At 37.1% G+C, this 26,396-nt stretch overlaps 1 protein-coding gene across 2 annotated transcripts in view; it reads left to right on the top strand.

The window, feature by feature from the left end:
- Nucleotides 1-26,396, top strand: part of slc39a11 (solute carrier family 39, member 11) — a 143,764-nt gene that overhangs the window by 13,812 nt on the left and 103,556 nt on the right. For both annotated transcript variants that reach the window (XM_032573656.1, XM_032573655.1), the window contains exon 4: nt 15,240-15,398. In XM_032573656.1, the coding sequence (XP_032429547.1) occupies nt 15,240-15,398 (159 nt within the window). The remainder of the gene's footprint in view (nt 1-15,239; nt 15,399-26,396) is intronic.

The following is a 26,396-nucleotide window of genomic DNA, read 5'->3' as shown; positions in this document are numbered from 1 at the left end:
AGATCTTTTCCTGGTCCCTCAATTCGTCATACCTAAACACTATAAAAGCCTCATTTGTCCTTGTAACAACGACCATCTCCTGTGTGAAAATGAAAATGGAGGACTTGGAAAGGAAGCTGTATTTTCTATGACGTATCCAGAAATGTTTGTGCTTCAAGACAAAGCCAACCTTTCAACAAATAACAGGAAGATTGAATATTGCTGCTAAGTTCATCTATTTTTTTTTTTTCCTTTGAGTCTGCCTTTTGTTTAAAAATGCTTAAACTGTTGAACCTTTTAGAAATATTTTCCGGGAAGTTTGAAATTCTAAAATCTGTTTAAAAAATGAACTTGTATGGTTTTTGTTTGATCTAATATAGAAAAACTATTGGAAAACTCCAAATATACTAAAGTCAGAGGTTTATAACACATAAATAATTGATGCATCTACAATGTAAGCTGGTTTTCCTATCTGTTTAATATTTCAGTTAGACTGCGGTTGAATAATGTTTTATTTCCGCAATGCTACATAAAGACATTGTTATCCTGTAAAGATTGTTCTATTACTGTGTATTTTAATGCTAAATTTAAAAAAAATCATGCCAATAATGTCTTTTGTTTTCTAGTTTAAGGTTATGGAAAGATGTCATTGCTCAAAACGCACCCATTTGCCGTGCTTCAGAAAGAAGTGTTTCAACTTAACACCAAGTGTTTGATCACAGAGAAGACTATTGAAGTGCTGAATGTGAGATTGAGCTCTCAGAGCAAACTAGAACACTTGCAGCACCACTCCAGACTCTGATACACAAATCCTTCCTCAAGGTGTTGCTTTTGTTTTTCGGAGGTTTGATTTGCCAGTCCTGTATTCACACAAGTGCATCTCTCTTTTTCAACGCATTCGTGCTGTTTACTCCAGGAAGGACCTCCATCCTTCCTGCTTACATCATTTTCTGTTTTATTGCAAACAGACAGCTCTTTGGCTGCTTGTTTTTTACTCGCCGTCTTTCTGGGAATTATTTCAGCCATCGGGGTGCTTGTTGGCTTTGCGGCCCACGTAGCTGCTGGACTGTTGGAATATTTCATTTATAAACCTTTTAAATTTGCAGATGGTCTCTTACAATGCCTGTGAGAAACATGGTGGTTTCCCCTGCAGCTATTGACCCCTGCCAGGCCCACTACCAAGAAGAAACACTACGGGGTAAACGACAAAAAAAACAAAACATAGCCAGATACTTAAGCTACTTAAACACTGCTACTGTAGTCTAATTGGTATATGCTAAAAAAAAAACATTAAAGCTTTTCTGAACTTTTTTCATCTTCAGTTTGCTTTTAAAAGAGTGTGAAACCACCAAAAAGACCCGTTCACCCTAAGACCCGTTCACCTGTTCCAGTTTGGTCCTTGGAACATCAAATAAAAGCTGGCTGGACGACTTTAAGGACCTGCTACGCACACAAAGTTCAGATTAATAAAAAGCAAAGCCCTTAAGAGATATAAATACGCACAGGAAGCCAGTGTAAAGAATATAATACGGAGATAATGTTGAAAGCTGTTACAAGTGGAGTTTTTGTTTTAAAGCTAACAAATCTGTCTCGGTTCAGTTGGGGACCAAAATTGCAACTCGACATGCCTCAAATCAATATTAATATCTGAATCGGTTTCAATATTGAAAAAAATAAAAATAATAATCCAGATTGCTTATGGTGACAATGTACCAATTCATAAAGACAGATCTATGTAGTCTGTCTTCTGCTCTGAGCAACTTCATGCTTTAACTATATATTTTACATTATTTTTAGAATTCCTAATCATACTTTCTGAACCAGTGAAAGGTTTGTTTCTCGCTTTCTGAAAGGAAAGCAGGTTTCCTTTCAGACTACATGTTTGACCCAGGTAGTCGACCTGTTGTTTTTGTCAGTTTCAGTTTCTTTATTTATTTTACATTGGCTATCATACTGATAATTACACTGACTGAATTAATTAAAATTCTGTGGTTTTCACATGTTTGGCCAAGCTTGTGAAGCTACTGGTGTATTTCAGTGTGCTGTACTGGTGCAGAGTTATTGAGTAAATTTGTAACTCAGTACATCTTTGTCTGCGTTGGGGGGGAAAAGGACAAACCTTTTTAAGTCGGGTCAGCCCTGTTTTTCTGTATCGGATTGGTATCAGCCAGTGCTATACCTCAGATATCTGTGTTTGTCTCGGAAGTGAGTAAAGTTTATTGGTGCATACTGATTGCAATATTTGCCCCATTTTCAGCTGGTCCCGTTCCCTTTCACATTTTACTGTCAAACAAGCTAAACCCTTTTGCCTCCTCGCCTCTGGGGGCACTGCAACAACAATCAGTGAAGAAACGACACAAAAACCTTTGAAGAAACTTAACTTCTATTTAAAAAAAATGGAGTGGCATCAGATTTTAGCGGTGCCACTAAGCGGTTGTAGGTTTTCTCCTTTGACGTTAGCAAAAGCCCACGAGCCATACTTGGAACAGTTTTGGTTGTTGTGTGGTTAGCTGTAAAAAGTTCTAGCTCTCTGAATACTTTTGCTAGCCCATCAATGATGTTACTGGATTTAACACAAAATTATAAAGTTTTCAATCAACTCTGTTCACTTTGGACTGCCAGTAGCTGCCAAGAATAACCTGAAATTAAAGCAGCAAGTGAGAAAGTGTTTCCTCGGCTTGTAGCAAAGCAATTCCTTTCACAGTTCTGCTCTGCCAACCGAAGCTGCCAGTAAAAATACAATAAATTAAGCCATAGCAGAAGCAGTGGGAAGAAGGAAAGCTGAACATGGCACTCTATGAAGGCTTATAATGTGTCATTTACTGGCCCCGTGTGGTCGAATGCTCTCCCATACAGATGACTTTCATATTCTGTTAGCCGTATTTCATCCGCTGAAACACTTTGAATGTGTTTTTAAGCTTGTAAGTGTTTTTTGCGTTTCCATCCCAGATTTTCTTGTTATTTTTAAATAACTCTCTGACACTTTGAAAAAAGTGTTGTTTAATGGTAACTGTGCAGAAAAATTGATAGTTGAAGCAATGAGAGAAATCTTAATGAAAGTTCTATTGCCTCCTAAGAGCCTGATGGATGTAGTGTTGGATTAAAAATTTACTTTCTGGCTTGTAAACTGAACAAATTTGGCAATAATGTTGTGCTGTTTACTATCCAACATTTAACTGTGGATCAAATCATATCGACAGTACTAACCTGCCTGCAAATAAACGCATGAGCAAGTAGGAGCTGTGCTTCAAATGAGAACCAACAAAGACAAAAGACTTTAACTTTGAAGCTTATCGATGCAAAGATCGTGTCAGATCCTCCAAACAAGTTTACTGGAAGCAAATTTGTTGCTTTCACCTCTAATTTTGTGGCAATTGATGTTGTTTATCATAAGTGATGAGGGAAAAAAATGGGATAAAATATCAGAAGTGTGCTGTACAAAATAGGTTCCACATACCCATTTCTTTGAGCGAACCTGGCTTGACGACCAACGAAGAACAGAAATCATGCTAACTAATATCTGGGAAATTTATGACCCATGTTCATTCTGATGATATTTTTGGAGGGCAATTTTATTTACAGAAACATCATAATCCATTTTTATTTATGGTTTTAGTTTTGTGGTTTTTATTTTAATCCTTTGATGTTTTTAGTTTAGATATTTAAAATGTCTTCCAGTTTCAGTGTGGTGTGTTTTGTACAAATTAAAGTTTCTTAGTCTTTGAGAGGTCAAACTCTCATTATGCCATAATCATCATATTGGTTGAAAAAGGAATGAAAATGAAGTATAATCTGGACTCGCTTCTGTATTGAAACAGCAAGATTCTATTCTTAAGGACACACCCATGGTAGATGTGCCGCCTCATTGCAACTGGAGTGTTTGGATGTTACACATCAGCTTAGTACTCACAGATAGGAACTTCATGCTTTGCTTCCATTTCATTTTCAACCAAGAGCCGTGTCTGTGAAGAGCAGTATAATGTGGCTTCCAGAGACTGCTGGGGCTGTTTGATCTGTCCTCTACTCCCCATCACATTTGGTGGCTCATCTGTATTCATTTTTATCTTTTTTTTTTTTTTTTTTACCAGTTTCCCTCCCTAATGCATCCCTGAAAGTGCTCCTTCAGGACTCCAGTTCTTTGTTGAACCAATACTGTTTTAATGCCAGGTGGGCTGTACAGTACAATCTTTAAAGGATATATGAAGCTATATTAAAATCAGGCTTTAGCCTCTTTTAAAGACTTCAAAATGGCAAAAGTTTTACATAAAGCAAATGCATTCATTCCCATTAAGTTTTGTGACCTTACATTTATTTTACCTATTTATAGAATTCTGCAGAACGTCTACATGTTAAAATTGTCAAAGTCAAGCTAGCATAAGTGACCTACTTCCCTCTCCCTCACTATTTTTTTAAATTAAAACTTTTTCCTGACCGTATGTAGCTATTATAGTGTTGACTATTAGTAGCAAAGCACTGAGTCCTTTTATCTTCTATATATCCTTGTGGAAAACCTGCCCTACTCACTAATTTTCTCAAAAGCATTTCTAAAAATATTTGAAAGAAAATTCAACTAGAAATACCTAGACACAGCACTACAGATTTATAACGGCGATAAATAAAGATGTATGATTTTACATGAGTTTCATAATTACCATTTTGTGTTGGTCTGTTCCATATGCACATTCCAGTGAGATGTACTGATGTAGTTGTAGTGTGACACAATATGAGAATATATATGAAGACTTTTCTAGTAAGTGTGTATAATGGCACATAAATTCCACTGCTCTTTACCGCTGGTTGCAAACTTTCCAAAGTTGTAGTTTTTCCAGTCATTTGTGCAAAAATGTTTTTAAGCTTTCAGGGTCATCTGGATTGCAGCATAAAATATTGGAATACAAAGTCAGGTTTTCTCATTATTCATCGGTTCACACCCTGACTCTCAAACTGTTAGATCTTGCCTCAAAACCAGATGGGTGGTTGCTGCCTCCTCGCAGGTTTGAAAAAATCAAAATGTGTAAAACATTTGTATAGCGGTCCTGCTTAACGGATTATAGGCTTTTTTCTATTTTGTTTGATTGCATTTAATTAAAACATGTTTGAAATTAACTGCAGGCAAAAGCACACTAACTATTCAAAGCTGCTTTTTCAAACTATTGAATCCTTCCATCTGTGTTGCCACATCCATCCAGCCATCCACTCATTTTTTTCCTTCCTGCTCAGTCGTGTACACAGTCGGAAGTGGGGTTTGTTTGTTGCTTTGCTTCAGTGTTAAATTGAGAAGAAGCAGAGCGTGTCATGCGGAGGTCGCACAAAACTAATATGTTTTGTGGACCTGGAGAAGGTTTCCCCCTCCCCCCCAAGGGATTTTGTTTGTGAATGGAGAGAGAGAGTCTTTTCTGGGTCTACATGTGAAGAAATACATCACATTTTGTGGACCTTCAGTTCCTGTCGCATCTATGAAATATTTTGAATGTTTTCATAAATGCTTTTTACAAGTTTGAATGGATTTGGTCATATTGACCATGACAACAGTCAATTTGGATGTCAAATTAAGATTTGAATGCCCTATACGTAGTTTAAACATTTAGCATGCTAATATGAGCAAATCTTCTTCAGCACAAACAAAGAGTCAGCAGAGTGTATCATGATTAGATCGTTGCTGCACCATTTGAGTAATGTTTCTGCCAATTTTACCTGTGGCATAGTTGCATAGTTCTCACTGTGAATGCTTGGATTCTCTCTGGGTACTCTGGCTTCCTCCCACAATCCAATTAACTTACTGGGTGTATTGGTCTGTGTAAATTCTCCTTAGGTGTGAGTGTGTGCGGGCATGGTTGTTTGTCCTGTCTCTGCCATGGACTGGCGACCTGTCCAGGGTGTACAGCGCCTCTCACCTGTTGACAGCTAGAAAGGGCACCAGCACCTCTCCTGATCCCAATGGGATAAGGGTGTAAGAAGATGGATGGATGGAAATGCCTAAACAACTTTCTGTGTAGGAAGGCAAGTCATTGAGCATTGACACAAGGGAGAAGCACAATAGTGTTACAGGACTAACACTGCTTACTCGATTTACTTAAACTTGGTGAGTTTAAGTTTGTGTTGAACACTCACAGCCACACATGCAACACGACGCTTCAGCAAATTTGCAGACCTCGATATAGAATATTACCAAATCCTCTCCTCTCTCTACAGACCCTTGTAGCTTTGAGACCAGAAATAAATTGTATCTGCTTTTGATGTAGTTTGCTAAAAGCTTTTTTTTTTTTTTTTTTTTTTTCTTTTTACGTCTAATGAAATGCTGCAAGGTGACATTGGAAACGTTTTTTTTTTTATTTTAGAAAAGAGAAATATTCTGGTGTATCTTATAGATTTAGTATGGCTTTATGCATTTATTTATTTTTGCTACAGCTTCAGTCCTTTCCTGGATTACATGGATTTAGGTGTACACTTAAAAGAGACTGCAGAATGCTTTGCACTGGATGAATCACAGAGAGCATGTGGTATGCTGTGCTGTGTAATTATCTAAAATGCCGCTAAATGTGCGGCATTTTAGACATTAGTTCGGCCCAGCAGGGGCTAACATCCAGAACACTATAATCCCGAGCTTTCAGGAGTAATTTAACTTGGTTAGAGTTCTAGCAAAGCATCAGGTCAGCCTACGGTTAACAAAGCTGAAATAGCTCCATATAATCTGAGCCACACAAAGCATCAGGGCAGCTGTATCAGCGGTTCAGGGTCAGAGATGGTGTTTCCTCACTCTGGCAGCAGGCTGGGGTTAAAATCTTTCTAACTTAAGCTTCTTCTGCCTGCGGGGGGGTATTTTAGACACTCCAGCCTCATAAAACTGATACATTAATATCTTATTTAATATCTTATTAATACGTGTTTAGAATTGTCATATGCTAAATCATCATTGTTCATTCAAAATCATTTTTTGGCCACCTGGCACTATACACAAAATACCAGGACCAGTACTGTTAATGTAATGATGGTTGACTTTAAAAAGGACTAAAATAGTCAGAGATGATGGCAAACAGGAACTAAAAAAAGCTTGAAGGTGACACATCAGGTGGGACAAAGTCAGAGTCCTTTAGAAATTAAAATACTCAGGGTGGATGAAATAGACAATGAAATGGTGAGAGAAACACTTTTTTCCAATAAGAGAGAGCCTTGAAGTAGCATTCCATGTTATTAAAATAGATCACACTCAGTCTGCCCAAACTGGCCTTTTCTCACCTTCGCTGTAGTTTAATTTACATTTGCCCACTGTTGCAGAAAGCAAAACTTTCTGGATGGGGAGACAGAAATGTGTTTATATCATCTGTTTAATATGCAAGAGTCATATTGCCTCAAGTGCTTTTTGAAGCTCATTTTGTAAAGTAGGTCTTTGTGCACTAATCAACTTGATTCATGTGTGTCTCTGTTCTTGTTATCCAAATGTTACTGTTTTCACATAAAGGCTGGGATTAGACGAGCTACCATCCTCTGCTGGCAAAACAGCCCGTCTATTGGAATGAAAAAGCTCTATAGCTCTACAGGCTTAGAGACATAACTTAGAGAAATTCAGAAGCTCCTTCCTGCTTGTACTATAGAGTTTTAAATGAGTTATTCAGTTTGCATTAAGTCTTTACTTTCTGAGGAATAAATAAACCCAACACTAGCTTAGTTCAAAGGTAATCTTCTAATTCATCTTCTCATAGAAATATTTTACCACACACTTCAAACCACATATACACTCCTCTGCCACCTTATGAGGTAGTAATTTTTCTTTCATACAAACTGCAAAGTAGTTGATCACATGGCAGCAATGTGTTTCATTTCGACCATCTTTACTCGACACGTTGGGAAACGTCCAGTATTATCGGATGTTGTTTGGGGAAAAGTTCCACGTTTAGATGAGATGGCAAAGACACCTTGAGTCAGTTGTAGTTGTCATGCCAAGCCACTATAAGGCGCTGTGATCTAGGCATGTCATTGAAACGCACATGTGCTTTAGACCCTTAGCTTCCACCTCATTACCTTCCACCTCATTTAGAAAACAGTAACCTACCTCCAATGAACCAGGTGCTCATGAAACACATTCCTTATCAGAAGTTGTTAAACTGAACAAGTTGAGTAGAACGACATGGGACAATGCTTCCCGCCATTGTTTTTGCCATCTTCCTGAACACACTTCCGCTGGTCGGTGCTCCCTAAAAAGTTTCACTCTGAGACAAAGTATCAAAAACTGCCAATGTGAGACACCAATCATTGGAGAAGTGGAAAGCAGTGGCTGGTTACGGTTTCTCTGTAAACGGAGCCTTGGACACGAAAACGGCAAGGAGAGATGGATTTCTTAAGCAGGACACTTGTTTGGAATGATTTGTGAATTTTCTGAATATTGAAGGACCGCGTCACAAGATAAAAGTAATTATAAAGGTTTATTGTGCTGACATTTTGAATATGAAGTTTCAAAATGTCCAATTACTAAGGTCTGTAGAGACAGGAAAGGGTCGACATGAGTCGGAGTCTAGTTCAGTAAGTGATGTCTAGTATGTCAGGTCAACTGCATAAGATATAAACAATTGTCAATACTGGAAATAACTTGTATAAATCAGATATTTGCTAAAACATTTAAAACTGTTAAATATATTTGTTACATCTATATTTCACTTTGTAAGGATTAGCCCTCAAAAGCATTTGGTCAACTTTCTTCATACATTTTGTACTAAATTCTTGTTTTGCTGCAGAAATCATCGACCAATCGATGCACTTGCACTTAACATTCTCTGTAAAGCTTGCTGTTATTTTCTGAAATTGACTCCCATTGCTCAGATGGAACCTCCCGCTCAGCTTGGTGTTCGCTGATTACAAAATTGATTATGCTGCACCCAGATGATTGCTCTCAAGTCTTGTAAGACCAGAGAACCCCGTTGTGCTTGGAAAAGCGGCGTTAATGGTGGCCGCATTGATTTAGTGGCTTTATGCTTTCTGTCTCCTAGTCCTTCTATTTTATTTTATTTTTTTAAATTCTGTATGTGTTCTAGCAAGGCACGCATTAGAAAATATCATGCTGATGATTGTGTTGACATTTTCAAAACACTGTGAGAATGCTTCAGAAATAAGTTTGGCATATTTATGAACTAGTGAGGATGTCTTTCAGTTGTATTTTATTTATTTACAAATGGAAATTGTTAGCTTTGGTTGGTCTTGATTTAAAATGCTGTGGACAGACTTAAAATTCATCCTATGCAGAAATCAAGACAAAGTACAATCTGCGGGTAGCCACTCACTGCCTTTTGGGGCTGAATACAAAATAACAAGATGAAAACCTTCTGTTGTGTGAAATCTTTGCTTACTGATTGGTATAGATCCACAGTGGTTCTGATAGCAGGACATGAATTCAGTCCGCCCACTCTATTTCTTACTAAGGTTCCACTTCAAATGTGCAACTCTTATTGCAGTAGCGACTCCGCGATAACAAGGTGAGCCTGATTTATTGAAGCAGTCGAAAAGTGTGTGTGTGTTTCAATTTGAGCGAACCTCATTTTGTCTGATTCTCTCATGGGGTCCAGCCTATTCGCCTTCCAGCAGAGTCACGTACTTCTGTTTTATCAAAAACCCCGGGCGTCACAAATCAACACTGAGGGAGACCATTAGCATTATCACAGAGAAGAGAAAATGGAATGAAAGGAAACCAAGGACACAGAAATACCTTGAGTCTATTGCCTTGAGAGGTCTTCATGTTGTGGAAATTGTCCAACTGTTGCTGCTAAACACAGCAGGGAGTTCTTACGCTTATTTTCTTTTGGTATCAGATTTCACCAACATTTATTAGTAGGTAGTTTCTGATAGTTGTTTCTATTTTTATCTCTAAAACACCTTCTGAAAGGATATAATTTTTCATTGTACTTTTCAGAGTTTGTCCATTCTTAAACCTCTTTGTATGAGTTTTGCAGCCTACCACCAAATGCTAAAATAAACATTTAAAGTACTATTTTTGCATATTTCCATCAATAGAATGAAGGTTTCAGTAATTTTTACAAAGTAGATTTGCTAGGGAATAATTCTGTTCAGTTCCAAGTCTCCAGTCTCAAATTTCAGTTCTTAAAGTGAAGGTGTATATAGGGATTAGGAGGTCATGATAATCATTAACACAAGATTCAGAGCAAATATATGAGAGCAGTAACTTGGGCCCTTAAGAGCCCTAACAAAAGGAAGGAAGGTCAGAAAACTGGCATAAAGTTGAGATGGAGGTGGCTGAATCAAAGCAATGTACTGCCATTTGAAGTCTAAAACTCTGCTGGCATGGCAAAGACTACTAGAGTTGATCCTTAATTACCTTTTGTAGCTAACAAGGCAAAAGTTAAAACATTGTTTTGAAGTATTTGGCTATAAGACAGATCAAAAGAGAAAGGCAAGCTAGCATCCTGAAGCTAGCTGTGCTAGCGCTAAGATAATTTACACAACAAAGGAGCGAAAATATCAGAGAGCATAAGCTAACATTAGCTGTATACATGCTTCCTAATTACGGATGCTCATCATAGCTGGCAAAGTTTCCATACCGCTCAACTACCCAGTTCTGCTGTGGCTACAACTTAAATCAGAAAAATGCTCTTCAGTCAACATCTCCATCAGATTTCTATTTGTCTAATGTGGCTAATAGTAAAAGTAGTAAATGTTAGCCAAAGAAGCTGAGCATTAGCACAGAAACAAGTTAGAACCTGTGGCAATCTACCCTGCTGAATGTTTAACACCTAAGAAAAGGTGTAAAATTGGCTGAAACACAAAAGCTGGATATCGCTGATGTAAAAGAATCTATTTGAGAATAAAATATTCCTTTGTCGCTCATGCTGAAAATGAGTTTATCAGTAGGAAATTAAAAGGCATATAGAAATACAACACAAAAACAATAAGCTATAGTTAAAAAAAAAAACTAATCGCAAAACTTAATCAACGTTATATACATACATTCATAAAGGACATTAACTCTTCTATGAGGCATGCTGTCCACTGTTTTGCTATACAGAGAAGTAAGTTTTAAATAAGATTTTTTTTTCTAAATGTGAATTACCTTCTGTTCATTTGGCAATGAACAAGTTGACATTTTGTTACGTGTAATCTGTATTTTCCTAAAGAGGAAAATGGATTCTGTGCTGCTCTTTGTATACTTGGTCAGCATTCTGAAGTATTTGCATCAACACTGTGACCTGCTTATTGTCATTCCTGAGCAACATCTGCCCTGGTGGGAACCTTATCCCATATTTGGATCCTATTTAGGAGTCAAGCATGGCACCTGCTTCACTGTGACTGAAACTCTTCCCTTGAATGTCTTGATGATTCAGTAAGTGACTCATTTTGTGTCTGTGATTCTTGAGAAGAGGGACAAAACGGGTCCTATGGATAAAGCACAAAATTTGAATAAAATATACACAAAATATGATTTTTTTGGAATATCTGACTAAACTAACCTGGGCCATGTGAGCACAACAATGTATGTTTTCGTGGTGTTTGCTGAATATTTTTTATTTTAAACATTGTAGTAGGTGAATGGTGTCTTTAAAATCCCTTGTCCTGGAGCAGAACACGCTACATTATAATAGTTTAAAAATAAATCAAGGAATACTAAGATAATATATCATGACAATTAAGTAAAAGTATTCAAATAAGTAATTATAAAAGTATCAATAAATGTAATTAAAAATCATTTTTATATATTTTTCAACTCAATTGAAATTTGTCCCAAGTTTTTGTCAACACAGTCGGACATAAAAAGAATGTAATAAAAAAATCAGGCATTATTGGGGGGCATCAGAACTTCAGAGGACCCCAGGTCCTCTTCCTTTGCTAAGGGGGCTAAGCAGCTCTGGTTCGCTTATGTTGTTCTTTAGTTTTTTCTTTTTTATTCCTAAGTTGTTCGTCACAACCATGATGTGTCAACACCATTATTGACAATTTACAAAATTTTGTTAAATAAATGCTTAATTTTAGTATACTGTAAAGATTTCATGGACCTGATGAGCTACAATGTGGCGCCAGCACCTTTAATACGAGATCTGTTCTTGTAATTGAATCAGGAGTATATCATGTCATTTTTTAAAATCAATTTTCCAGTAGCTATTGCTAAAATCATTTAAATTAATTGCATTTTGTCCAATCACTTAACATAAGAGCCTGTTCTCAATAGAAATTCTCAAAGTTAAAGCAAAAGTAATCGTTCCGTGTCTCTCAAAGCTTATAGCCATAACAATAGATGATTTTTGATGCCAGTAAACAAGGCGTCATATATAATCTTTTATTTATTCTCTCAGAGCCAAATGGCTTTACACTCCTCTGCTTCAGAATGCGTTTGTCATAGATGTGCTGTTGAATACTAAACACAGGAAGTAAGAGAGAGTTTATTACAAACCTTACCTGGAAAATGTCAGCGTACCTAAATATAATAGAAGCAGCTACAGTCTCATTTCATTTCAAGAGCAAGGATTAAACTCAATACTCTTAGTAATACATTTATATATGAAAAGCTTTACCCATAGACATCAATATATGCATGAGCAGATCACTTTTATCATTTGAGAGCAGAAACTCCCAATGTTTGGCCAGTGGTAAGAAGTTGAAAATAGATGTTGGAACAGGTACTCGGGTTGCCTGGAGAGACTGTCCCATTCAAGTTTAATGAGTGAAAGTGGATCCTGTGAAATGGGCCTGTGGTGTGGCAGCTGCAAAGGAGATGGAACAAAGGTTCGTGGGTAGAAACGTAATGGAAAAGAAACAGAAATAGAAATGTTGGTTGCAGAGAAACGCATTGTAGATATTTATTCTTTTTATTTGTCCAATGCAGTTTAATCTTGAAATGTTCATATCTGTATAAAAAGATACTAAACCATTGGTTCTCATTGAACTAAGCTAGTTCAATAAAGATTAAAAAAGCATTTAAATTCATTTTACTGTAGGTTTTGTCAAATTTTATATCTTTTCTCTTTTTGCCTTCTCATATCTTAAGTCAGCCAAGTCGGTTTGGTGTTCTCCGTGGGGTTAAGTGATGTCGCGTGATTGACATTTAAATAATACATTTTCTGCTGGCTGTCATTTGGAAAGTGCGGAAGCATCGCAGTGATCTTTCAACTCTATTTCTCGCAGTGTCTCACATGCTAGAAATTTAATTCCTAGTCTTTCTCGACGCCACATCTTTCATCTACATCTTTTGCTTGTTCCGAATTTTTAGTTTCCTTTTTAAAAAGGTTGTGTAGGAAACTGTTTGGCTATTAGTATGGTGTGGATTCTTAGGTTGAACATTTGTTCTCTTCCATTGCAACTACAAAAGCTGAAATAAAAAAGCCTTTAAATTTGCCATCATTGATCAGCGTAAAATAGATATATTTGTAAGATATTTTAAGATACTTTATAAAAAAAAATAAAAAATGTTTTACATCCCTACCCATACAAAGAAGCCCATTAGCTTTGAGTATATGCTTCTTGAATTACATTATATACTTTTACAGCATGAAGACAAAAGAAGAAAATCTTAGTTAATGAAAAGTATAAGTCAGGGGATGGATACAAATGAAATCTTTTAGGCACTGAACATTCCCTGAAGTTTAGTTAAATCTATTATTGAGTAATACTGTATAAGAAATATGGCCCATGTGTAAATGCATTTGAAAAATAAACCATTACTGTAACACATGTTGATGGTTATCATGACTGGGGTTTATGATTGTAAAATGTAAAAAAAAAATATCTGGTGGTTTCACTACTTAAATTCTGAACAGTGACAGTGAATCACTCAAATATGTTTTCAAAGCAGAAGTTGTGATTTAGTTATTTATTAGAAAACATAAATTTTTAATAAAACCAGCATACAAAAACCAAAACTTAATTTTTAACATGGACACAAACTTACAGTTATGTGTTTAAAAAGAATATTTTGTTTAAGGTTTTTACTGCATCTTATATTATTACAATAAAAACTGTCATGGCTTTTCCAACTTGTAAGATGGAAGCCCAGACAGGTTCATGAGAAAGCATCTGGAAATGGAAGCGCCTTATTTTATAGGCGATTATTGCAAGAATTTGACTGGTGCCCACTTTTGACAGTTGGACAAAAATCAGAAAAGAACTAAGTGAGTTTTCGGCTCACAGAATTGCACTAAAGCACATACTGTCAAGACATTGTTATACAAAACCTAGTGCCAGAGGCTGTGAAGTCACATAATGTTTTAGCGCTTGATTGGTTGAACAATAACCTTAAATTGCTTTTGATTGGCAGCTTCCGCCTTGTATTTCCCCTGCTGTTGGATTGTGTAAGAAAGCTGGTGTCAAAGGACCAGTATGAGATTTTGTTCATGTAAAAATCCATGTTTAACAGAAAGTAGACCCTTTACCATTACTGGGGTATTTACACTTATATAAATTTTACCTACTTCTTGTCTAACTAAGCGTACAAAAACCAAACACCATAGATTCAAGCATCCCATTAAATTTTAATAAACCATCTTTATTAAAAAGTCTATCTGAAGTTTGACAAAATGAAAATACTGCAAAACCTTGAGTTTAGCTGCTTTGAATATACTATAATTATCAATTTGTCCAGTGAGGAGGACAAAGTAACAGTTGCTTGGATACTACTCAAACCAGGACTCTACTAAGAGATTTAAAAGTCTCAGGAAAAGTACTCTCTGGATTTTAAGTCTGCTTTATCTATTTGTGACAATTTTTTTTAATTAAAGGCAAAAAAAAAAAGCAAATTGGGCTACATCCAGGTACCTGTTGTAGTTTTCCTCAAAGGAATACTTTACATTTGTAAGTCATTTTAAAACATGGTAGCAATTAACAGAAGTACCTGAATGTTTCACTTTCTTGTCCTACTTGTGAGGAATTAACTATGAAATATATAGCTGTAAAAACATTATGCAGGTGACGCCCACTGTTTTGTCCAAATCCTCCTCATGATATTGCTTTTATCCGTAGAAGAAAAAAAAAGTCAATGGAAATGCCACACATGACAAATGGCAGAATTTACAAAACACTGTTGCACAATGAAACACCAGCTTAAATCAACAGTGTAGACATAACTCCTTTTGCTCAGACACTGAGAAAGGAAACTGGGCCGTAGGTAATCGTTTGAGTAAAGCCGTTTATGATCCCTGATCATAAAACGCAGCAAAAAGATGAAATAAAATTCTACCCTTGTGATTGCTAGTTTAAAATCTGCATTGTCCAGCAACTCCAGTGCAGTTAATAAAGAATAATTTTCTTCTTTCTTTTCTTGCATACCTTAGGTAATGTTGGCTGCATCCTATTGGTCATTGCTGGCACCCGCAATCGACATGGCAGAGGATTCTGGGAAGTACGGCTCATTCGCCTTCCTGCCGGTGGCTGTGGGATTCACACTTGGAGCAGCTTTTGTTTACTTTGCTGACCTGCTGTTGCCCATGCTGGTAAGAATCTCGTATTTGTCTGAAAGGATAATGAGGACTATTGTGGTTGACATGTACTGAAAACACATTTTCCATCAAACTGACTGAAAGGACTGTCCATGGATAAAATACCTTATGTTGGCCACGTTCTCTAGCAATACACATACTGTGAGAAGTTTCTAGAAATAGTTAAAGGTTTTCTGAGGTGAGTCAAAGTTTTTTTTTTTTTTTTTTTTAAAGTTCCAAAGTACCTGGAACACTCTTGTGTGCCTCAGCTAATTACATAATTGGTTCCAAGAGCTGCTGCTCTTCTGACTGGAAGCTATGCCCAAGTGACATATATAACAAGGACTTTTTTGCTGCTTATTTCAGGAAAATGTAGCATTCAGTGCTGGGTTCGGGGTAATAATTTCCAGAGAAATAATGCAGGAGAGAGGTGTGAGAAGCAAGAAGTTTCCTCTTGGACTGCCCTGTTTTTGAAAGATAACAGGAATGCTGACTTTTATGTAATGAGAAAACTCAGCCATACACCGGAGACCTCAAACTCCAGCCCTTCAAGGACAGTGCCCTTCAGCGTTTGGGCGAGCCTCTCCATAACACTTTCGTCAAAATAATTAGGTCATTAACAAAACTGTCGGTCAGGATTGTGTTTTATTCAGGTCCTGGACCAGAGGTGGGTGTAAAAGTAACAGAACACAGACTCTAACACCCCTGCCTTACACAAACACAACAAATGAGTAAATACTTCGATTAAAAATGGCAGTATTTATGGGACTAGGGCTCACATTTTGAAATATAATCGATACTTTAATGAATAAATGAATCTTATAAACTGAGGCATTTCCTCCCTGAGCTGGCACACAAAACTCTTTTCCTTTCTGCTTCATTTCAGCTGCTTACATGATTCTCCGAATTAAAGCTGGGATCCATTACTTCAAGTTAAAAAGACAAAAACAAAGACATTTTCTGGTGTAATTTGACTGTGGGGGGGACAGAAAAGGACATTTGGAAGGATGTTAATGAGGCCTTATGTAAGCTGTTGCCACCTGCGGTAGCCAGAAAGCCAATTACCTCTACAAACTTTGCAAAGCATCTTCAAAACTGACTCATTGTTTATGAGGAATGAAGAAAATCTCAGTAAAGCTTCCCTATCTACACAGCAAGGTAATAAATGTGCCAGATGGAAGAAGTTGGCATTATCTGTTTAAATATTAGCAATTTGCTGCTAGCCACATTATGGCCTCAACTTCCTGCAGGTACGGACTGACGCGTGGCTGGAAGAGAACGGCTTCATAGTGTATGAGAGAACCAAAAATACAGAATACAGAATAATAAAGTGGTAAGATGACAGGAATTAGCCCGCAGCTAATATGTTCAGCTGCTAAGGAGTTTGTGGCTGTGACTGAGAAAAAACACAAGTAACATCAGAAAAAAACTTTATAGACGCTACACAGTTCAGTGTCAACAAATGATGATAATTCAAGGCGCCAAGAAGTGACTGTCTTTAAAATGTTGGTTCATGTTGAAAATACAGACTGAAGCTAACAAAAGTCAACCAGAAACTTGGTGTAGCAATTAGCCTGCTAGCTTTTAGGAACCAGAACATGTGATGAAAAACTATAAATACAAACACTGGACAGAATTTGCAAAATATATTAGCATGAAACAAATCCCTATTTATATTAAAACTGTTTTCCAGTTTCCTATGTGCGTACTTATCAAATGGTGTTAATTCAAAACGTGAAGAATTTAGTAACTAAACATTTTGCTTCAAGTTGAAAACCCAGCGTGAAACTAACAAAAGTTGACCATAAACTAGCCCTACTTGGCCTGAACATGTGATTCAAAACTACAAACACAGACACTGGGCAGGATTATTGCTAACTATATTAGCATAAAACAGATACTTATTTATATTATCATGAAACCTGTTTCAGGTTTGTACTTATCCTGCTCCTACTATCGTCATGCTCTTGCTAATTATTTGTTCATGTCTGTTTGTGGAACCATTTTTGATCCCAATCATAAGGCAAACAGTCTTATGATTTTGTCATAACAGTCACTTTTTACTGGACACGTTTTGTGGAAATGTGGAAAAATAAGAAATGATGATACCTTAAGGTTCTGTCTAAAAACATCCCTTTAAAGGGAATCTGAATTATTTGGTTTGGTTTAAGAAAGGCAGAAAGGTTTCTGTGCTGCTAGTGTTTGCTCAGGAGAGAGCAGCTGTTGCCTTAAGCTCCTGCAGTCGCACCGAGACAGCAGCAGTGACACAGATTACATATGAGGGAGCGGACCATACCTGCTTGGACAACGCGACACACACTCGAACAAACATGACGTCCACATGGAGTCCAGCAAGAACAATGGAGACTCGGCACAGAATGTGACGGCCTTTTTCTGTCACGTTCAGATCCTTTTTGGTTTCTCTCTGGTCTGGACTTCTGTATACTTTAATTTCATATTTTGTTCATAACACTAATACTGAACTGTGGGGCCTTATGAAGACCCCAATCTTTACCACATGTTGACTCCTGTTAAGCCATAGAAACATCTGAAGGATGATGAGGTTGGAAATACGTTATCTCTCAAACTTAATTTTGAACAGATCTTGTTGAGTATGACTTGAAATCAAATCACACTATTTTTTTTCAAGGAGCTAGAATTTGCAGTTGCTTTTTTTTTTTTTTTTTTTTTTTTTAGCTGGGTTTTACTTGTACATCTTAACCTTGGTCTGTTTTAGAAGAAAATATATCATATTATACAATAAGCATTTTGTTTTGAGGAGAATATTCAACCACAATATAAAGAAAATATTGAACAGTTTTAATAAGGAAAGTCTGAAGTTAGCTAAAATCTAACAATTTGCCGATATTCCTTTCGGGAAATTGTAAATTGGCCAAAAGTCAGTAATTGGTTCATCTGTTAATACATATTTCATGCTTCATCTCACACTTGTTCTTGTCACAGTCTCACTGGTGACATGATTTGCCACCCATTAGATACAGATTTAAGAAAGTTTTTTTTTTCCTTTTGGCTTTGAAACACAAATAGAACCTTATGACAAGTGCAGCTTGTAGCTATTAAGATTTTATTTATGTCATGTAGGTTTTTTTCTCTCTAATCTCAGCCAGCAGCTAAATAAAAAGCAGACGTTTCTGTACCACCTTTGCTCAGTACTCAGTTTTCTGAGATAGAAAGTGGAAGAAGTCTCCGATTTACACCTGACCCAATGTTTATTCCATCCAATCAGGTGAAAGATTAATTAAGCGTAACTCTGAGGGGCGTGAACGTTCACTGGCCACGGGATGTTGATGACTCAAGACATCTGCTCATTTTAGCTGTAGCTTATGAAAAACAACAGACATGAAGATGTCACCTGGAGTCCTCAGGCGCACGTCAGAGTTGTCGCCATCTTGTGTCGAGGGAGTTGGCTCCTCCCAACGGTTCGGACTGGAGTAGATGAAGACGCCACAAGCTAAAGATGGCTGACACTTGAGCTGCTTCCAGATGTAATAAGGAAAGAAAGAAAACACACGTGCTGAACATCCCTCAGGTGAAAAGCTGATTCTGGAATATTTTAGAACTTAATTGCCAACAACCCTCAAGCTAGAATAAAACTAAGCTTATTTACACAACACTGCTCTAACTGTACCATGCAGTATTATTTGTCACTATTTTTCAGGTATGTGTCACAATAATTTCTCGTTAAAGAGGGATGGCTCATGATTTTTAGATAAGCCAAATAGTCACAGAAGGGAGAGTCACCATACATTAGTTCCCTTATACATATATATATTTTTATTTTAAATAATCGGTGTACAAGTACATAACCTGGGATCAATTTCCCCTCTGCTCAAAACATAAAATGACTGGAGTCAGAGGAGCTTTAAAAAAAAGTGACTATTTTTTGTAAAAACTCGACTGGAACAGAATTGCTATATAGAACATTTATGAAAGTCTACCTATGGTAAATTCAGAGTATGTTATTGAATTCATACTTGTATAGCTGTGAAATCTTGTATTTTATCATTTTAGCTTGAATATAAGTGCTGAAAATTGTCCTTATTCCATGTATTTGGGGATAATCTTAAGTTATAATTTGTCACTATTTCAGTGCATCTCTTAGTATTTTACTGAAAGGGAACATATGATCTAAAATCCACTTTTTTAGCCCATGAATACATTTTGTTGTGTACTTGTAGTCTTTAGGAGTTCATAAAAGTTGAATTAGTCTTTCCCAGTACCGCATATTATCTGTTTGGCTCATATTTTTCAGTCTGTCAGTTTCCTCTACTCCATATTACGTTCTTTGAACTATTACATCACAGTATTTACTGTGAAACTGAAAAACGAGGTCATGGACATCTGGCTAACAATTTTCTTGAATCTGCCATTTTTATTTCTTGCAGTGATCTCATAGTCAAAGTTCAAGGAAGTTGAGGCGAACGCTGAAATGTCAACAAACTATTAGAGACATGATTTGGTTTGTTGATGTTTTGATATCTTTAGCATCATTCCTTTTGCGTATATTAGCTCTTTGTGCTAGCGTTTAGCTCCTTGAGGGCAAAGCCCTATTGCATGTTTTGAATAGCACTACTACATAAAAAGTTTGGAATTGTTTTTGCCATTTTTGTCTTGGGGTACTTCTGATCCAAATGCATTTAGTGACGTTTTTGGCACTAACTAATGTTATCTGCGATTCCCACAAAAATGGCCAAACAGGAAGTTCCTCAGACAGATTTAGAGAAACGGCACCGATACGAGTTACTCTCAGAAGCTCCTCCAAACCGGGGTAAAAAAAAGGTGGCCTACAATAACCAGGAATTCGGACCAAAGCATTGAAGCTCCACTTCATATAAACCACTACTGAATGATTTAAGTAAAAAAAAAGGAAGGATTTAAAAGCCTTATTCACTTTAACACCTGAAAGAATGTGTAGACAATTAAAATTACATATACGCATTGACTTGTGTTTTCTTGCCATCATTTATGCCAATTTATCCTTCATGCCGTTTTGAGTTCTGCTTCATGCAGTTGTTTTCTGCTTTTACCCGATCCCCCTGCAGAACCTAGTTTGTTTCTACTTCACCATATTTTCCACAGCTCCTCTGTTTTTCTTCCCTTTTGCTCTCTCTTGCAGTCTGGGCGGCATGTCATGGTGACAATAGTGAATACGTTGAGCTGTTACAACAGCAGAAAATTAGCTGGGAAAATGGTGGCAAGCGGGGCACTGACGTCCCCCCCTCCTGTATCCCCCACAAACACCGCGGGGGGTCATCAGTGTTTGGACAGCTGCTGGTTTCAGTTTTACGGGCTCTTCAACAAACACCGGGGCTGAATGAGGAGAATGATGAAGGAAATACAAGATGAACACAGAGTAGGCAGTCAGGGAGAGAGGGATGAGAGCGATAAGTTAACAGTGAGACTCGGGGTGAGGATGTTAGGAAGCAAGTGAGCTAGGTCGACAACAAGAAGGGGCAAAAAGGGGCTTTTAGCCTGGTGATGAAACCAGGTAACCATGGATCCCTTCTCAAGCAGGGATCCATTTCAGAGTTCCAGTAAGATGTGTTTATTGGTCCTACAGTATTTCCCACAACTTTCCTGCCCTTCCTGAAAAAGAGAATGTGGGAGAAATTTTTTTTTTTTACAAAAACATAGACGTTAATTTTGTTCATGTGCCACACCTTGTTTCATCATTAAAGATCCTGTGAGAGAATGGAAAGAATGAACAGTAATACAGAAAGAAATGGATATCTGAGTTTCCATAATTCTGAAAGCTTTTATTACATAAATTCTAATTTGTCTTTTTTGTCCTTGCTATTGTGATTTTTGTGCTTTATGCCTTTCTGTCAAAACCAGAAACCATGCTGTTCAATCCGTAGGTAAAGGAGAAAACACAGATTGTGTTTGATTAACAATGGGCAGTAAATTGTAAATCAGATGTTTTTATCAGTTATATTTTGTGTCAGTCATTAGCTACACACCACGTCAGGGCAAATATACTGCAAGAAGAGGATGAAAAAAGAATCTGCAGATATCTTTAGAGTTAATTTATTATTGTAAGTTTTCTGTTACCTAACATTAAGAAGAATCCAGGAAGTGGAATATCATACTTGAGCTGCTGTTTATTTAGCCATGTATGTTAGTGTAAAAACATACCGTATGTCAAAAGACATGAATTTTGTAGAACATTAAGCCCTGTCAGTTATTTTTTATGTACCATAGCACAGTTAATGTGAAGTGAAAATATTCATATACTCATAAACTTGTAAAAACAAACATGCTTTCAGACTTTACCATGTGAGTCTTCCTGTAAGCACCAACTACATCAGATGTAGACGGTTGTATTGACAAATCATGTATTTGTCAATACATGATTGACAAAACCCAATCATGTATTGGGTTTTGTCATGAAACCCAATACATGATTGGGTTTCATGACAAAACACACCCCTTACCAGCAGTGGATGACGATGCCTTTCTGTTGCATGACTTGTCAGGCCAGAAGCTACCCACATACACTGGGTGCTGGTGTTACGGAGCGAAAAGCTGGTATCAGAAGTTAAAAGGCGCATTTAGAGGCAATGGAAGTCTTGACGGGCAAGGAGCATTGCATCATGGTAAACCATAAATCTCCTGATTTATGCGTATGTCCTCTGGGTACATGGAGTATTTAATCATGACTATAGAAGACACAACGACCAAAGCAAACACATGACATCTTCACTGTTTGCTGTGTCTGGGCTAGAACTGAGGACACAGAGTTTCACCTTCTGAGATTGTGTGACAGAGAGCTGGTGTAACTGTGAAGCCCTGACAAGTAGGATTCATTGAAACTTTTTCAGTTTTTTTTTTTTCCTTTTCGCAGAATAAGATGGATATAATCAAATCCATAGATACAAGTTAGTTTCCCAAACTGTACACTTGTGTGTTGAAATGACCAAGGTAAAAACTCCCTCCAGGATTTTGCAGTCAAAATCAATACCTGCATTTCCTTTAGACATAATACTGAACAGCTTGAAATGATAGAAAATCCATTTGCTTAATGGAAACCAAAATTAGAAAAATGTTATTTTTTTAAAAAGATTATGTGCCAGGATGAGGTGGTTTTTCAGCCGTACTGATGTATTTTGTAGAACTGCATTGGAATCTGTCGCTGCCATGTTTTTTAATGACTTATTGTGTGAACAAGCTTATTCGCGATTTTAATTTCATTTAATGGAAACACCACAATTGTGAAATTTTATTTTTTTGACATTAGCAAAATATAGACAAAGATTTGCACATGTTTATAATGGAAATGCAGCTACTGATTCTGTGTGATAGTATCAAAATATTTGCAAGGATTTTTGTGATTTCTTTTTTCCCCCCTCATTTAAAACCGCTTCCAAAATCTACATCTAGAAGAAAAAAATAAGTGGAACAATAACAAGCAGACAGACTTGTTAACAAGACTAACATTTTTAGAACTTAAATAGCTCAATTTTTTTGTTACTTGCCGTATCAATCGCAGACTAACTTGACATCAAGTAATGGTGAGTCAGCAGAGTAGTAGAAGTAAGTAATACTGTTACCTGCAGGTAGGAGATAAACCAAATATTCTTTTTTACAATTTTTGCTGGAAATTTGCAACATACTCACAATTATTAGTGCAAAAAATGTGGGGATATCTTGATTTAAAAAAAAAAAAATTTGCATGAATTTCTGCGATTACTGAATCGTGCAAGAATGCAGAGACTCAATAGGACTTGCGCTGTGAAAGCAATGTGATCGAGTTTACTCTGCACTTAAATTAAATCAGTTAATTCAAGATTTACCAGAAGGATATGTACGGAGACCATTTTTTATTAATAAACTGCATCACCAGACCAGGAAAAAAATTATGTCACTTCTATTAAAAGTTGTAAAGGCAAAATCTAAGTAGCTCCAAATAAATCTGCTGACCCCATGACCTACAGGGAATAGTTTCAAATCACAGCACTGCTTTTTATATACCTCTCTTCTCCTGCAGCTTCAGTTAATCTCGGCTGTACATGCAACTCTTTTCAAGCAGGGATCCATTTCAGAGTTCTAAGCAGAATGAAAGCAGAACACATTAAAAGGAGGAAATGGAAGAAATATATAAAAGGTTGTAAAAGCAATTTGCTTGTCACAGTAAAAATAATCATAAAATGACCAACCTGCAATTTACCCAATAAAAAAAAAAACTCTGCTAAGAGCATCATAAAACAAATGCTGCGGATATTCTGACCGAGTTCTGCAGAAGCTGTTTCTGCTCCAGCAGACTCTCTTGTTTCCCATTACATCAAATGACTTGGACAGGAAGTCATCAGCCGTGACAAATAAGAATGAAAAGTGGCATCGCATCTGCATGGCTGATGTGTCTATTAAATCTAACTGAGCTTTCCTAATGTCGCATATGCAGTTTAAGTTTTCTTTCTGAAAAGTATTAACAGTATGTATATCGTACTAGGGTGGGTCCAATGAGAGTTGAAGTATTCCACTTTAGTGCCACACTGTGCAAAATATAGGTGTTTATGAGCTGGTTTCAGCAGCTGTACATATGAGGATATGTGTGTGTGTATATATATATACATATATATAGTTCCAGAGCAGAACAGACGAAATGTGAATAATGACATCGTTGCGTAAAAGCATGGAATGAAAGAAGCAAACAGAGCTGTACTATCATTAATCCATTCTGATAGCACTTCCCAACAGCAAATATGATGCATATGGTTTTTGACAGAGCCACTTGACAAAATGATTAATTCTGCCGGTTTCTTGTTTGTTTACCCGACTTGTTTTCGGCACAGGAGGAATCCAGAGATGGGCCTTCTTGGGATGTTTGATGATGTCTAGTCGAGTAAAAGCCCAGCTTGAGTCATTTGACCGAATGCGTCAGTGGCTCTCGGTCAGCAAGACATCTCAGTTTGAGAATGAAGATTTCTATCTTATTAACTTTCTGTTTATATTGAGAAAAACATGACATTAGTCGTATTTGGCTCTGGATTGCAGAGGACCTTTGCTGAGAAACTTATATCTGGTATCTGGTGCTCCTTAGCTGTCATGAGGACACGGCTTTGAAGGTGACTGTAAAACCAAAGATCTTTACTGGCATCTTTCACGGATTAAAGACACTCTTTAGCCTGTTTTTGCCATAATTTTTTACCTGTAAAAAAATAAACAATGTTTAGCCAGGTGGGGGAGTATGTAGAGCCTGGTGGCCCGTCAGACTGATGATACGAAACCCTGCATCCCTATGCCATTCTGTCAGCTCTCTGGCCCAGGAGCGCTTCCGATGGCAGCACCACCAGGTGTTGCAGAGGTTGCTGCTGAAGGAATGCAGAGTTACAGCAATAACCCCTCAAGGACAGATCACCAGCTCATAGCTTTTGTTGGGCTAGGGGCGGCTTGCCATGAGGTAGCATCACAGACCAGATCTCATCCAGCGTCATTCAAGTCATGAGGGAAGAGCTGATTTGGACAGACGTTTAATCTTCCCTCCAGAGATCACACAAACAACGCTCAGCCCAGAGTTCAAGTAATTAAAGTTATTGTCCCTAGGGAGGACAATGTAGCTGCAGCAAATAACTTCAAATTGTCCACTCAGTTTCTGAGTTGGGTTTAGAAAATTTGGCTGGACTGTGTCCACTCACCCTCTGTGACATCAGAGTGAGCGAGCTTGTAGGAAAGTCAGCTTTCCAACTGCTGAGAGCGCTCGCTGTGACCAGGACAAAGCTTCAGAGGGCAACTAAAGTGCGTGCAACGGCCCAGATGGGACGGCACAAGAAGCATAACATACAAATAGTGTTAGCACCGGGAAGATGTGAGCCAGAAGCAACCGCAACTCATATGTAGCTACTATATTTACATTTAAGATATGAATTATGATGTATCCCAAATCCACCTGATGTAAATTCTGATGGAGTAGACACCAGAAGAGTTTACCTGCCTGTAAGGCTTTCTTTCTTTTTTTTAAAAACTTTTTTCTTGGTCTTTCTTTGCTTTTGCCTTTCTTTTTGTCTTTCTTTGTATCATTTTTGTTTCTGCTGTTTGCTCACATTGTTTTATCTGATTAAATTATTTTAGAAACTTAAGCTTTTTTATGGTCATCTATTTCCATCATTTTATTTATTATACCTTTAAAAATTCAGACTGTGTGCTATTGGTTATTATATGGATAGAGAACTGTTGGTGTGTTTAGGGGAAAATGGAGGTTCAAAATGACCTTTTATTTGCCTGTAAAATGAAATTTACTTTAGGTCTTGCATTAATGCAGTAGAACACATGTAATAGAAGACTTAAGCTTGGTTATGTAAAAATTAACCTCCAAGAAAATGTCAACATTTTAAACATGAAAATGTCATAAAAACACAACTTGTAATTATCACCTGTAACTAGTGAAACTAGAAATCATTATGGTGCAATTAATGAAATGAGGCCATTTATGCTGAAACTGATCCTGTCTATTTTTAAAGTGAGACCTTAATGTTAAACCAGTCAAATGAAAAGGAATAAACCTGTGACAAAACAGGAGCCATCACTAATTACCCCAGGTACGGTCAGTGATGAGCTAGTGGCTACTGGCTTGGGTCAGTCACCAGTCATTCAACTGGAAGCAGGGTGATTGGTGTTGCAAATTTTGGGATTAAGCTCCTGCTATTAATAAGGTTAAATTTGATATAGAATGTTTTGTTTTTTTGCATTATTTGTTCTTGGAATGTATTTTGTACAATAACACAACATAAATTCAGGTTGAATTGCAGGCAGAATGTGGTTTGTTGTGGTCGATTGAATGGACGTGGTCTGTGTAATGGTACAGATTTAATGGTGCCTTCACAGAAGAGAAAATTACCTTTGCCATGTGCACTAATGCATCCATTAACCATCATGATTCAGTCTTTCAAATTGTGCCATAATGACTAGAGAGCTTGCAGTGATGTGAGGTCCATCATTTCCAAAAGACGTTTAAAACTTTTCATCATTACACAACAAAGCTTTTTACTTTGTTGC

Source organism: Xiphophorus hellerii, chromosome 10 (assembly GCF_003331165.1).
Source record: "Xiphophorus hellerii strain 12219 chromosome 10, Xiphophorus_hellerii-4.1, whole genome shotgun sequence".
NCBI lineage: Eukaryota > Metazoa > Chordata > Actinopteri > Cyprinodontiformes > Poeciliidae > Xiphophorus > Xiphophorus hellerii.
Note: the sequence above shows the minus strand (reverse complement) of the source record. Positions and strands in the feature narration are given on the sequence as shown.